Raw genomic sequence first — 13,051 nt, 5'->3', positions numbered from 1 at the left:
TCAGCCCGGGGTGGATGGGGACACCCGCGCCCTGTCCCACGCTGACAGCCCGGGGTGGATGGGGACACCCGCGCCCTGTCCCACAGTGTCAGCCCGGGGTGGATGGGGACACCCGCGCCCTGTCCCACGGTGACCGCCCGGGGTGGATGGGGACACCCGTGCCCTGTCCCACGCTGACAGCCCGGGGTGGATGGGGACACCTGCGCCCTGTCCCACGCTGACAGCCCGGGGTGGATGGGGACACCCGCGCCCTGTCCCACGCTGACAGCCCGGGGTGGATGGGGACACCTGTGCCCTGTCCCACGGTGACCGCCCGGGGTGGATGGGGACACCCGCGCCCTGTCCCACGCTGACAGCCCGGGGTGGATGGGGACACCTGTGCCCTGTCCCACAGTGTCAGCCCAGGGTGGATGGGGACACCCGCGCCCTGTCCCACAGTGACAGTCCGGGGTGGATGGGGACACCCGCGCCCTGTCCCACGGTGACAGCCCGGGGTGGATGGGGACACCCGCGCCCTGTCCCACGCTGACAGCCCAGGGTGGATGGGGACACCCGCGCCCTGTCCCACAGTGTCAGCCCAGGGTGGATGGGGACACCCGCGCCCTGTCCCACAGTGACAGTCCGGGGTGGATGGGGACACCTGCGCCCTGTCCCACGCTGACCGCCCGGGGTGGATGGGGACACCCGTGCCCTGTCCCACAGTGACAGCCCGGGGTGGATGGGGACACCTGTGCCCTGTCCCACGCTGACAGCCCGGGGTGGATGGGGACACCTGTGCCCTGTCCCACGGTGACCGCCCGGGGTGGATGGGGACACCCGCGCCCTGTCCCACGCTGACAGCCCGGGGTGGATGGGGACACCCGCGCCCTGTCCCACGGTGACCGCCCGGGGTGGATGGGGACACCCGCGCCCTGTCCCACGCTGACAGCCCGGGGTGGATGGGGACACCCGCGCCCTGTCCCACGGTGACCGCCCGGGGTGGATGGGGACACCTGTGCCCTGTCCCACGGTGACCACCCGGGGTGGATGGGGACACCCGCGCCCTGTCCCACGCTGACAGCCCGGGGTGGATGGGGACACCCGCGCCCTGTCCCACGGTGACCGCCCGGGGTGGATGGGGACACCCGTGCCCTGTCCCACGGTGACAGCCCGGGGTGGATGGGGACACCTGTGCCCTGTCCCACAGTGACCGCCCGGGGTGGATGGGGACACCCGCGCCCTGTCCCACGGTGACCGCCCGGGGTGGATGGGGACACCCGCGCCCTGTCCCACGGTGACCGCCCGGGGTGGATGGGGACACCCGCGCCCTGTCCCACGCTGACAGCCCGGGGTGGATGGGGACACCCGCGCCCTGTCCCACGCTGACCGCCCGGGGTGGATGGGGACACCTGTGCCCTGTCCCACGGTGACCGCCCGGGGTGGATGGGGACACCCGTGCCCTGTCCCACAGTGACAGCCCGGGGTGGATGGGGACACCCGTGCCCTGTCCCACGGTGACCGCCCGGGGTGGATGGGGACACCCGCGCCCTGTCCCACGGTGACCGCCCGGGGTGGATGGGGACACCCGCGCCCTGTCCCACGCTGACAGCCCGGGGTGGATGGGGACACCCGCGCCCTGTCCCACGGTGACAGTCCGGGGTGGATGGGGACACCCGCGCCCTGTCCCACGGTGACAGTCCGGGGTGGATGGGGACACCCGTGCCCTGTCCCACGCTGACCGCCTGGGGTGGATGGGGACACCCGCGCCCTGTCCCACGCTGACCGCCCGGGGTGGATGGGGACACCCGCGCCCTGTCCCACGCTGACCGCCCGGGGTGGATGGGGACACCCGCGCCCTGTCCCACGGTGACAGCCCCAGAGCCCCGCATGCCCCCGCTCCCCCGGCCCCGCCCACATTCACCAGCCAGCCCCGCCCCCGCCCTCCTGACCACGCCCCACCCCCGGCCCCGCCTCCCCGCGCCTTCCCCGGCCCCGCCCCGCCCCCTGGCCCCGCCCCTCGGCCCCGCCCGGCCCCGCCCCCCGGCGGCCGCGCCGGCGCCGTGCTCCCGCCCGGCCGTCCCCGCCCGCCCGCCGGAGCCGCAGCGGCAGCGGCAGGGCCGGGGCCGGGGCCGGGGCCGGGGCCGGGGCCGGGGCCGGGGCGAGGGCAGGGCCTGGCGCGGCGCCGGGCAGCGCGGCTGCATGAGGTTGATGCTGCTGTGCTGCACCTGGAGGGACGAGCCTATGGGAGAGGACGAAGGTGCGTGAACCCCCCGGGCCCCCCCGCCTGACTCAGCGCTTCCACCGCCACTGGGGCCCCGCGACCCCCCCCCCCGGCTCACCCGCACCCCCCAGCCAGCCTGCAGTCCCCCCGCATCCCCCCTGCACCCTCACATCCCCCCTTGCACCCTTACATCCCCCCTGCACCCCTCATCCAGACTGCATCCTCCCCGCAGTCCCCCTGCACCCCGACATCCTCCTCTGCACCCCCCGTCCAGCTTGCATCCCCCCACATCCCCCCCTGCACCCCACATCCAGCCAACATCCCCTCCTGCACCCCCACATCCCCCCCTGCACCCCACATCCAGCCAGCATCCCCGCCCTGCACCCCCACATCCCTCCCTGCACCCCACATCCAGCCAGCATCCCCCTTGCACCCCCATATCCCCTCCTGCACCCCACATCCAGCCAGCATCCCCGCCCTGCACCCCCACATCCCTCCCTGCACCCCACATCCAGCCAGCATCCCCCTTGCACCCCCATATCCCCTCCTGCACCCCATATCCAATCAGCATCCCCTCCTGCACCCCTCCATCACCCCCTGCACCCCTCATCTGGCCCACATCACCCCCTGCATCCCCCACTGCACCCCTCTTCCAGCCTGCATCCCCCCTGCACCCCCACACCCCTCCTGCACTCCCCATCCATCCCACATCACCCCCTGCACCCCCACATCCCCCCTGCACCCCTCTTCCACCCTATATACCTCCTGCACCCCACATCCCCCCCTGCACCCCCATCCAGCCTGCATCCCTCCCTGTACCCCCACATCCCCCTTCTGCACCCCCCACACTCCCACATCTCCCCTTGCACACCCCATGTCGCCCTACCGCACCCCATCCAGCCTGCACCCCCACATCCCCCTCCCGCCTGCATCCCTCTCTGCACCCCACAAACACCCACACATCCCTCCTTGCACCCCACAAACACCCTGCACCTTCCTCCCTGCACCCCGATATCCCCCCACAACCCCCTATGCCTCCTGCCTCTTTCCCTGCACCCCCACATCCCCACTGTGCCTCCCTTCCGCTCTGCACCCCCTGGACCCCTCCTCCCTCCCCGCACCCCCATTGAACTCGCACCCCCAGTAGCTCTGCAGCCACCCTGCACCCCCATATCCCCCTGCTGCTCCCCCTTCCGTCCTGCAGTCCCCCATTCAGCACCCATCCTGCACCCCTCCATGTCCCCCCATGCACCCTGCATCCCCCAGCACCCATCCTGCACCCCTCTGTGTCCCCCCCATGCACCCTGCATCCCCCAGCACCCATCCTGCACCCCTCTGTGTCCCCCCATGCATCCTGCATCCCCCAGCACCCATCCTGCACCCCTCTGTGTCCCCCCATGCATCCTGCATCCCCCAGCACCCATCCTGCACCCCTCTGTGTCCCCCCATGCACCCTGCATCCCCCAGCACCCATCCTGCACCCCTCTGTGTCCCCCCATGCATCCTGCATTCCCCAGCACCCATCCTGCACCTCTCTGTGTCCCCCCATGCACCCTGCATCCTCCAGCACCCATCCTGCACCCCTCTGTGTCCCCCCATGCACCCTGCATCCCCCAGCACCCATCCTGCACCCCTCTGTGTCCCCCCCATGCACTTTATGTCCCACTAGATCCCTCCTTTACACCCCTTCCATCCTGCTCCCCTTAATCTTCCCCCACACCCCTCCTGCACCCCTTCATCCCCCTTGCATCCCCCCTGCACCCTCTGCCCCCATCCTGCACCCTCGCATCCCCCCGTACCCCTCCCTGCACCCATCCTGCACCCTTTCCCCCCCCTGCACCCTCTGCCTCTGTCCTGCACCCTCACATTCCCCCTGAACCCCTCCTGCACCCATCCTGCACCCCTTCATCCCCCCTGCACTCTGCACCCATCCTGCACCCTCGCATCCTCCCTGTATCCCTCCCTGCACCCATTCTGCACCCCTTCACCCCCCCCGCACCCTCTGCCCCTGCCCTGCACCCCCACATCCCCCCTGTACCCCTCCTTGCACCCATCCTGCACCCTTCATCCCCCCTGCACCCTCTGCCCCTCTCCTGCACCCTCGCATCCTGCCTGTACCCCTCCCTGCACCCATCCTGCACCCCCTCACCCCCTCTGCACTCTGTGCACCCATCCTGCACCCTCGCATCCCGCCTGTATCTCTCCCTGCACCCATCCTGCACCCCCTTACCCCCCCTGCACTCTGTGCACCCCCCCTACACCCCATCATCCCTCCCGCACCCATCCTGCACCTCAGCGTGTGCCCCCCATCCTGCCCCAGCACCCAGCCACTGCTCCATCCCCCCCAAACCGCTCAGCACCCTGCTGTGTCCCCCCCCCATCACCCCTGCACCCCCGACCTGCCTGTCCCCTGTGCTGGCAGAACCCTGCACCCCCCTCCAGCACCTCCATGGGACACCCCGGGTCCCCAACACCACCCCCTACCCCCCACCCACCTCTGCACCCCGCACCCACCCTGCGGGCACCCAGCACCACCTGGTGACAGCGGGACGGGTGCTCTGGAGGTGGCCCCTGCCCTGTCCCCAGCCCCCGGGGACATCAGCGCCACGACCTTGTCCCCATTACGGGATCGATGGGTGGGGGCGGGCGGAATTCGTCGTGTGCCTGGGTGCTGCTGCGGGCAAGATGGGGACAGCCGGCGGGGTGACAGCCCTGTCCCTCCCCTCGTGTCCCCCCCCCCCTCCAGGGACCGACCTGCCGGTGTGTGCGAGCTGCGGGCAGGGCATCTACGATGGGCAGTACCTGCAGGCGCTGAACGCCGACTGGCACGGCGACTGCTTCCGGTAGGAGCCCGCGGGGACACCGGGATGGCCGCGGGGGCAGCGGGATGGCCGCGGGGACAGCGGGATGCTCCGCAGGGACAGCGGGGCCATGGCGCGCACCCGGATGCTCGCCCGAGCGTGGCTGCGTGTCCTCGCGCCCGCGGGCAGCGGGGCGCAGGCGGGGCTCCCCGGGCGACGCCGAGCCTGGCAGAGGGGTTCTGCTGCCCGTACCCCGCTGCCCCCCGCGCTGTCCCTTCCTGCCGGGTGACGGTGACGGGGCTGATGTCACCCGGCCCGCTCCCTGCCTGTTTCCTCTTTCACTCGCGCCCTCCCGGCAGCTCGAGCGGTGGGAGCCCCGAGGAGGAGGAGGAGGAGGAGGAAGGTCCCGGGTCGGGGGGCGCAAGGCGTGGCCGGGACCTGGTGGGGGTGTCCGTGGGGTGGGGGTGCCGAGCGCGGCGGGGCAGCGGGGTGGTCCCCCCCCGTGGAGGATGCTGACGGCGGTGCTGAGGAAAAGCCGCGTCCTGAGCGCCGGAGCCAAGTGAGTGGGAGTGGGTCGGGCCGGACCCTGCACCCCCCCAGACCCCCGGGGTGCTCTGCCTGCCCCCCCGCGGGGTGCTCTGCCTGTCCCCCCCACCCTGCTTGCCTCCCCCCCCGCTCCGGGCCATCAGCCCCCGCAAAACCACTGCGGGGGCCGCGGCTGGATCCGGCACCCCCCACGGCCCCCCCACGGGAGACCGGCTTCCGGCAGCCCTGGGCTCGCTGCTGCAAAAGCCTTCCTCCCCCTCCTCCTCCTCCTCCTCTTCTTCTCCCCCCCTCTCCGATCCCCCCCCACCCACCCCGCTTGCAGCCGTGGAAGGGAGCGTGGGCCTCGGCCCAGTCACGCGTGGGAGGAGGAGGGATGCGGCGGGGGTTAAGGGGGCGGGGCCGCGCGGTCGCCCCCCATTGGCCACCGCACTCCTCCCCCCTCCCCCCCAAGCCCAAGGGAGGCTTTGGGCTGCGCAATCGGGCGGCGGAGTCCTCGCGCAGTGACGTCATGGGGTGGGGAAATTCCGCGCCGTGACGTCACGCCTGGTTGGTATTCCACCTGCGCCCCCGGCTGGGGGTGGGGGGGCGAGGGGGGACTGCGTCAGTCCCCGTGCACCCCCCACAGCGACCCCCACTGCAGCACCCTCCTGCACCCCTCTACAGCACCCCCCCTTGCAGCCCCCCTACAGCACCCCCTGCACCCCCTACAGCCCCCCCCACACAACCTGGTGCACCCCCAAAATTCACAGCCCCCTCTGCACCCCTGGGTGCACCCTCCCGCTGCACCTTCCCTGCACCCCCCCACCTTCCCTGCACCCCCCCCCCCGTTCCCTGCACCCCCACCTTCCCTGCACCCCCCCATCTCATAGTCCCAGAGCAGCTCCCCGCATCCCGCCCTGCAGGTGCATCCCCCTGCACCCCGTTTGCAGCACCCAGGGCGTTGCACCCCCAAGGCTGGCATGTCCATGACCAGGGTGGCACGTCCCTGTGTGTCTGTGACCAGGGTGGCATGTCCATGACTAGGGTGGCACATCCCTCCAGGAGTCCATGACCAGGCTGGCACATCCATGACCAGGGTGGCATGTTCCTCTATCTGTGACCAAGCTGGCATGTCCCTGTGTCTGTGACCTGGGTGGCATGTCCCTCTGTGTGTCTGTGACCAGGGTGGCACGTCTGTGACCAGGCTGGGACGTCCTTCTCTGTGTCTATGACCAGGCTGGCATGTCCACGGAGGGCTGGCACCTCCCTCCCCATGCCTGTCCCTGCCCTGTGTCCCCTGCCCTGTCCATCCCGGTGTCCCCGCACATCCCTACACTGCCAGCTTGCACTGGCACCCCCGGAGCCACCTGCTGCCACCCTGGGGACGGTGACACACGGATGCGGTGGCCCTGCAGCAGGGTAGGAAGCAGGGAAGCAGCTTGGCCGGAGAGCCGTGGGGTGGAGGGACACTGCCTGCTCCCTGGGGTGACGATGGGGACAGGGTGACGATGGTGACATGGTGACAAAGGGGTCCCCGTCCCCTGCCACAGGTGCTGCGAGTGTGGGGCCTCCCTGTCCCACCAGTACTACGAGAAGGATGGGCGCCTGTACTGCAAGAAGGATTACTGGGCGCGCTTCGGGGAGCTCTGCCACGGCTGCTCCGAGCAGATCACCAAGGGGCTGGTCATGGTGAGCACTGGGGGTGCCCCGGGGGTCCCCAAGGGTCCCTGGGGTGGGGACACGGAGCCCTGACCCACAGCTGAGCTCCCTGGAAAGGGGGCGAGGTGGGGAGGGGGTGCAGACCCCCAGCAGAGGTTTCGCTCTGGGGGTGGCTGGGATGTCCTCGGCATTTTAGGGGGACCCTGGGAGGGGACATGCCCCCATGTTGGGGCTGGGGGTGCAGGGGGGAGGCTCAGGGTGGTGGTGAGATGTCCCTGCAGCCATCCCCAGCCCGGTGACATGACCGTCCCCACCCCACGCCGTGGCTCAGCCTGCCCGTCCTTTGGCCCTGGTGCACCCATGGGTGCTCCCAGCACCATCTGACCCCCAGCACCCACATTTAGTGCCCTGGACGTCTGGGTCCCCGGGGCTGATGGCATCTGCCCGCAGGTGGCCGGGGAGCAGAAGTACCACCCCGAGTGCTTCAGCTGCCTCAACTGCCGCACGTTCATCGGGGACGGGGACACCTACGCGCTGGTGGAGCGCTCCAAGCTCTACTGGTACGTCCCAGCCTGGGTGAGGGGGGGACACACGTCCCCTGGCATCCCCCCACCCACCCACCCGCCTCCTCTCGGCCCCGCAGCGGGCACTGCTATTACCAGATGGTGGTGACACCGGTCATCGAGCAGATCCTGCCGGATTCACCGGCTTCCCGCATCCCGCACACCGTCACGCTCGTCTCCATCCCCGCCTGCTCCGACGGCAAACGCGGCTTCTCCGTCTCCATCGACCAGGGCTGCGGCACCGAGCACCCCCGCACCGTCCGCGTCCGAGAGTGCGTCTGTGTCCCCTCTGCCACCGTCCCCTCCCCGGGGCTGGGGGCATCTCGCACCCCTTCTGCTGGTGGGATCCACCCCACGGAGACTTTTTGGGGTGGGAGGGTGAGGGATGGGGCTGGAGTGTCCCCATCAGCTGGGGGTGGCCAGAGGGGACTGTGGTAACATGTCCCCAGCTGCTGGGGTGGTTTGTGGGGACAGTGCTGGCATGTCCCCGGCCATCAGGGTGGCTTGGGGGTGACACGTTGGCGTTGCCCTATCTGCCAGGGTGGGCTGTGGGTACCGAGCTGGCGTGTCCTTGCATGCTTGGGACGGCTCGTGGGTACTGTGCCAGCCTGTCCCCATCCAGGAGGAGTGACCCGTGGGCAGCATGCCTATGTGTCCCCAACTAGCTGGGGTGACCCGTGGGCAGCATCCCTGCATGTCCCCAACCAGCAGGGGTGACCTGTGGGTACTGTGACTGTGTGTCCCCATCCCAGCGGAGTGATTCATGGGTACCGTGACACCATGTCCCCATCAAGCAAGGGTGGCTTGTGGGCAGCGTGCCTGCGTGTCCCCATCCAACAAGGGCAGCTTGCCTGCGTGTCCCCGACTAGCAGGGGTGACCCGTGGGCGGCTTGCCTGTGTGTCCCCATCTGGTAGGGGTGACCCGTGGGCAGTGTGCCTGCGTGTCCCTGTCTAGCAGGGGTGGCTCGTGGGCAGCTCGCCTGCACGTCCCCATCTCGCAGGGGTGACTCGTGGGTGCCGTGACAGCATGTCCCCATCTTGCAGAGGTGACTCACAGGGGGACATGACAGCCTGTCCCCATTGGCTGGGGGGTGGCTCGTGGGCAGTGTCCCAGCACATCCCCACCCGTGACGGTGTCGGGGGGCTGACCCCCGCTGCCTGCTGGCCCCGCAGGGTAGATCCAGACTGCATCAGCCCTGACATGAAGAACTCCATCCACGTGGGCGACCGCATCCTGGAGATCAACGGCACCCCCATCGGCCACGTCCCCCTGGATGAGGTACGCTCCCCCTGCGGTTCCCCCCAAACCAGCGCCACCCCCCCCCCCCCCCCCCCAAACCACCCTGCCATCCTTCTCTGTCCCCAGATCGACCTGTTGATCCAGGAGACCAGCCGCCTGCTCCAGCTGACCATCGAGCACGACCCCCACGAGCCCCTTGCCCGCGAGTCGGGGCTTGCCTGCAGCCCCCTGCCCGCCTCGTGCAGCCCCCTGCGCTCCCCGGCCCCCCCGCCCTGCGGGGAGCCCGGCGCCATGCGCCAGCGGACCGTCACGTAAGGCCACCAGCGCGCCCGCCTTCTGTTGGGGTCCCTCCTCGGGGTTGACTCTCTGTCCGTCTGTCCCTCCGTCCCGCAGGAGGAGCTGCAGCACGGACAAGTCTCCGGGCTCCGGCTCGGTGGGCTCACCCGCATCCCAGCGCAAGGACATCGGTCGCTCCGAGTCGTTGCGCGTTGTCTCCCGCGCCCATCGCATCTTCCGCCCCTCCGACCTGATCCACGGCGAGGTGCTGGGCAAGGGCTGCTTCGGCCAGGCCATCAAGGTGGGGCTGGGCGGCCATAAGTGTCACGAGCGTGAGGGTCTCAGCTCCCCGGGATGGGGGGGGGGGAGTATTTTCTCCCCCGGGGTGTCCCCAGAGGTGGGGGTGGTAGCGGGGAGCGGGTGGCTCAGCCCCTGCACTCCCTGCCAGGTGACGCATCGGGAGACAGGCGAGGTGATGGTCATGAAGGAGCTGATCCGCTTCGACGAGGAGACGCAGAGGACCTTCCTCAAAGAGGTGAGCGTCCCCTTTCTTTAATCTCCCTGTTTGGGGGGGGGACACACGAGGGGTGGGGCTCTCCGATCCCGTCCCCCACCCTGAGATGGGATGCTGGGCACGACACCTGGAGCGGGGTGGCCAGGCACCGTGGGGTGCAGGCACCCCTGCCTGTTTAGTGGAGAACACGCAAGCAGCGGGTCTGTCCGGGTGGGTGCTGAGTGCCTCGGGGTGTCACAGGCATGGGGGGGTCCTGCAGGTGAAGGTGATGCGCTGCCTGGAGCACCCCAACGTGCTGAAGTTCATCGGGGTGCTGTACAAGGAGAAGAGGCTCAACTTCATCACGGAGTACATCAAGGGGGGCACCTTGAGGGGCCTCATCAAGAGCATGGTGAGCACTGGGGGGCATGTCGGCCCCCCACCACCCCACAGCCCCGGTGGGGCTGGGGGACCCCTCTCCTCTCTCCTCTTCTCTGGCAAATGCCCCCTCCTGCCCCCAGGACAGCCACTACCCCTGGAGCCAGCGGGTCAGCTTTGCCAAGGACATCGCCGCCGGCATGGTGGGTGCCACCGGGGGACGGCTGGGTGGGATGGGTGGGTGCTGGTGGGTGGGGGACTGCAGAGTGGGGGTGCCCCCCGCTCTCAGCCCATCCTTCCCCCAGGCCTACCTCCACTCCATGAACATCATCCACCGTGACCTCAACTCTCACAACTGCCTCGTGCGGGAGGTGAGTCCCACCTCGGTGGCGTCCTCCCCCGGCCCGGGTGAGGGTCTCAGCCCCCTGCATGGCTCCCCCATGCCTCACCCCTCTCCATCCCCCCAGAACAAGAGTGTGGTGGTGGCTGATTTTGGGCTGGCGCGGCTGATGGTGGATGAGAAGAACCAGCCTGAACATCTCAAGAACCTGAAGAAACCGGACCGCAAGAAGCGGTACACGGTCGTGGGGAACCCATACTGGATGGCCCCCGAGATGATCAACGGTGAGCCTGGCTATGGTGCCGGGAGGGGGGACGTGGCCAGCCAGGGCTCTGTCCCCAGGCAGGGGGACACTTGGGGCAGGGACAGCACATGCAGTTTTGTGGCCTGACCCATCTCTCCCTGTAGGGAGGAGCTATGATGAGAAGGTGGACATCTTCTCCTTCGGCATCGTCCTGTGCGAGGTGGGTACCATTGGGGTTGGGTTGGGGTCTCCAGTTGGGATCCCCCCTTGGAGTTGGGGTCCTCCCTTGGAGTTGGGGTCCTCCCTTGGAGTTGGGGTCCTCATTATGGTTGGAGTCTCCCCTTGGGGTTGGGGTCTCGGGTTGGGTTGGGGTCTCCAGTTGGGATCCCCCCTTGGAGTTGGGGTCCTCATTATGGTTGGAGTCTCCCCTTGGGGTTTGGGGTCTCCAGTTGGGGTCCCCCCTTGGGGTTGGGGTCCCCCCTTGGGGCTGAGCCTGCTCCTCCCTCCCACCCTCCCCCAGATCATCGGCCGGGTGAGCGCTGACCCCGACTACCTGCCCCGCACCACCGACTTCGGCCTCAATGTCAGGGGCTTCCTGGACCGCTACTGCCCCCCCTCCTGCCCCCCCAGCTTCTTCCCCATCGCCGTCTGCTGCTGCGACCTGGACCCCGAGAAACGGTGAGTGCTTGGGACCCCCCGCCCTGGGGAACCCCTGGGGCTGGTGGCGGGGGGGGGGACACGGGGCCAGCGGAGCTGCCACGTGTCCCCCCCCTTCTCGCTCAGGCCGTCCTTCAGCAAGCTGGAGCAGTGGCTGGAGACCCTCCGCATGCACCTGGAGATCCACCTGCCGCTGAGCTCCCAGCTGGAGCAGCTGGACCGAGCCTTCGGGGAGACGCACCGGCGGGCCGAGGGCGGGCTGCCCGCGCCCCCCCGATAGAGCCCCCCACCACCACCCGCACCCCCTCTGAAGCCGTGGGAGAAGGAGCTGCACCCGCCGCCAGCATCTCCTCCGGCTGCCACCGCCCCCGGGGCTGGATCCCCGGGGCTCCCCGGATGAGCCCCCCCACCCCGGCTCCTCTGCACGGGCTGCCCGCGCCGCTGCCCGCACCGTCCCTGGGAGCTGGCTCTCCCCGGGGCTGCACGGCCCCTGTGCATCCCCCCCCCACCCCCACGCCGTAGCTATTATTACCCCCAGGACAAGCCACACCGCGGGGACCGTCCCTGTGTCCCCCCCTCCCCGCCCCGGCTCGCTTCGCCTTTGCACGCCCGGGGGCTGCGCGGCCGCTGCACCCCCACGAGCCCCGTGGGCTCCCCCGTACAGAGCCGCGGCCTCGCGGCGGTGCCTTGGCTTTCCGTGAACTTGCACTGCGACACAGGAGGGATCCCCCCCCTGTTCCTTTGCGGGGGGTGCACGGCCCCCGGCCCCCCCCCGGGGGAGCACAGGTCCCAGGGCAGCCTCGTAGCAATGCCCTCATCCTTGGCCGGCCTCTCTCACGCTGCTGCTGCTGGCACCCCAGGCTTGGGGGGCTGCCGGCACCCCCGGCCGAGCGAGGGGTCCATGGCGGGGGGGGGACACCCCTGTGGCGTGGGGACAGGCACGTAGCGGTCCCCGCCAGCCCCACGTCCCTGCTGCCCGTGCTAATCCGTGACCGCGCATCCCTGGGGCCAGCGCCGGGTGGTCCAGAGGGATGCGGGGATGCGGCTCCTCTCGGTCCCCTGGTGACCTGGGGTGGTTGGGGGGGGGGGGGGGGGCGTTGCGCCACGCGGTGCTTTTCATGCTCTTTATTCAGGTTCATTTTTCTGTAAGATATTTAAAGAGAAGAGTTTGTATTATTTTTTCATACAACGTAGCGTTTGCCATTTGTCACTGCCTCGGTTCTGCTTTCCCGAAGGGATGAAACTGTGAAGCCTCTCCGCGCACTTTTGCCCGGGAAGTCCAAGGCGACGTCCTCTCCGGAGGCGGGAAGGGAGCTCAAACTGTGATGTACCCCGAGCCGTGAGTCAATAAATCCTTCCCTGCTCGCTGCCCGGCCTGCTTGGGAATCGCTCGCCTCCCCCGGGGGGGCTGGGAGCTCTTGGGGAAACTGAGGCAGGAGGGGCTGGACTCTCTGCTCGGGGTGGTGCGGTGGTACCGGACTCGGTGGCATCCCCCGGGCTCGGTCACCCCCGTGGTGGCAGCACTGTTGTCCCCCTTCGTGGGGTCCCCCCCAGCCCTGGGGCTGATGCCATCCCTGCCTGCACCGCCCGGCCGGGCCCCCAGGACCCCCAAGCCCCGTGTCCTCTCCCTGCCTGGCCGTGCCCGCTGTCACCCCACGCGATGGCAGAGCCCACG

General features: G+C 69.7%; 1 protein-coding gene across 2 annotated transcripts; it reads left to right on the top strand.

The window, feature by feature from the left end:
• Positions 1 to 2,134: 2,134 nt before the first annotated feature.
• LIMK1 (LIM domain kinase 1) lies at positions 2,135 to 12,745 on the top strand. Of its 2 annotated transcripts, XM_075169035.1 has the most exons (16): positions 2,135 to 2,236; positions 4,947 to 5,043; positions 7,077 to 7,215; positions 7,636 to 7,745; positions 7,829 to 8,020; positions 8,922 to 9,027; positions 9,115 to 9,299; positions 9,382 to 9,565; positions 9,713 to 9,799; positions 10,038 to 10,169; positions 10,279 to 10,338; positions 10,441 to 10,506; positions 10,603 to 10,759; positions 10,884 to 10,939; positions 11,240 to 11,397; positions 11,503 to 12,745. In XM_075169035.1, exons 1-16 carry the CDS (start codon positions 2,179 to 2,181, stop codon positions 11,654 to 11,656), a joined length of 1,941 nt encoding a protein of 646 aa, XP_075025136.1. In that variant the 5' UTR covers positions 2,135 to 2,178; the 3' UTR covers positions 11,657 to 12,745. The 2 variants fall into 2 exon arrangements, with proteins under 2 accessions (XP_075025136.1, XP_075025135.1); XM_075169034.1 differs by lacking the exons at positions 2,135 to 2,236; positions 4,947 to 5,043 and adding an exon at positions 6,573 to 6,945.
• Positions 12,746 to 13,051: the final 306 nt, after the last annotated feature.

Source organism: Calonectris borealis, chromosome 19, assembly GCF_964195595.1.
Source record: "Calonectris borealis chromosome 19, bCalBor7.hap1.2, whole genome shotgun sequence".
Classification (NCBI taxonomy): Eukaryota; Metazoa; Chordata; class Aves; order Procellariiformes; family Procellariidae; genus Calonectris; species Calonectris borealis.
This window is presented reverse-complemented; position numbering and strand designations above follow the sequence as displayed.

Coding starts and splice junctions, on each gene's coding strand:
- LIMK1 (XM_075169034.1), top strand. CDS start 6,755: ATGACCAGGCTGGCATGTCCACGGAGGGCTGGCACCTCCCTCCCCATG. Junction 10,170..10,278: donor GGGGCCTCATCAAGAGCATG/GTGAGCACTGGG, acceptor TCCTGCCCCCAG/GACAGCCACTACCCCTGGAG. Junction 10,760..10,883: donor GGCCCCCGAGATGATCAACG/GTGAGCCTGGCT, acceptor CTCTCCCTGTAG/GGAGGAGCTATGATGAGAAG.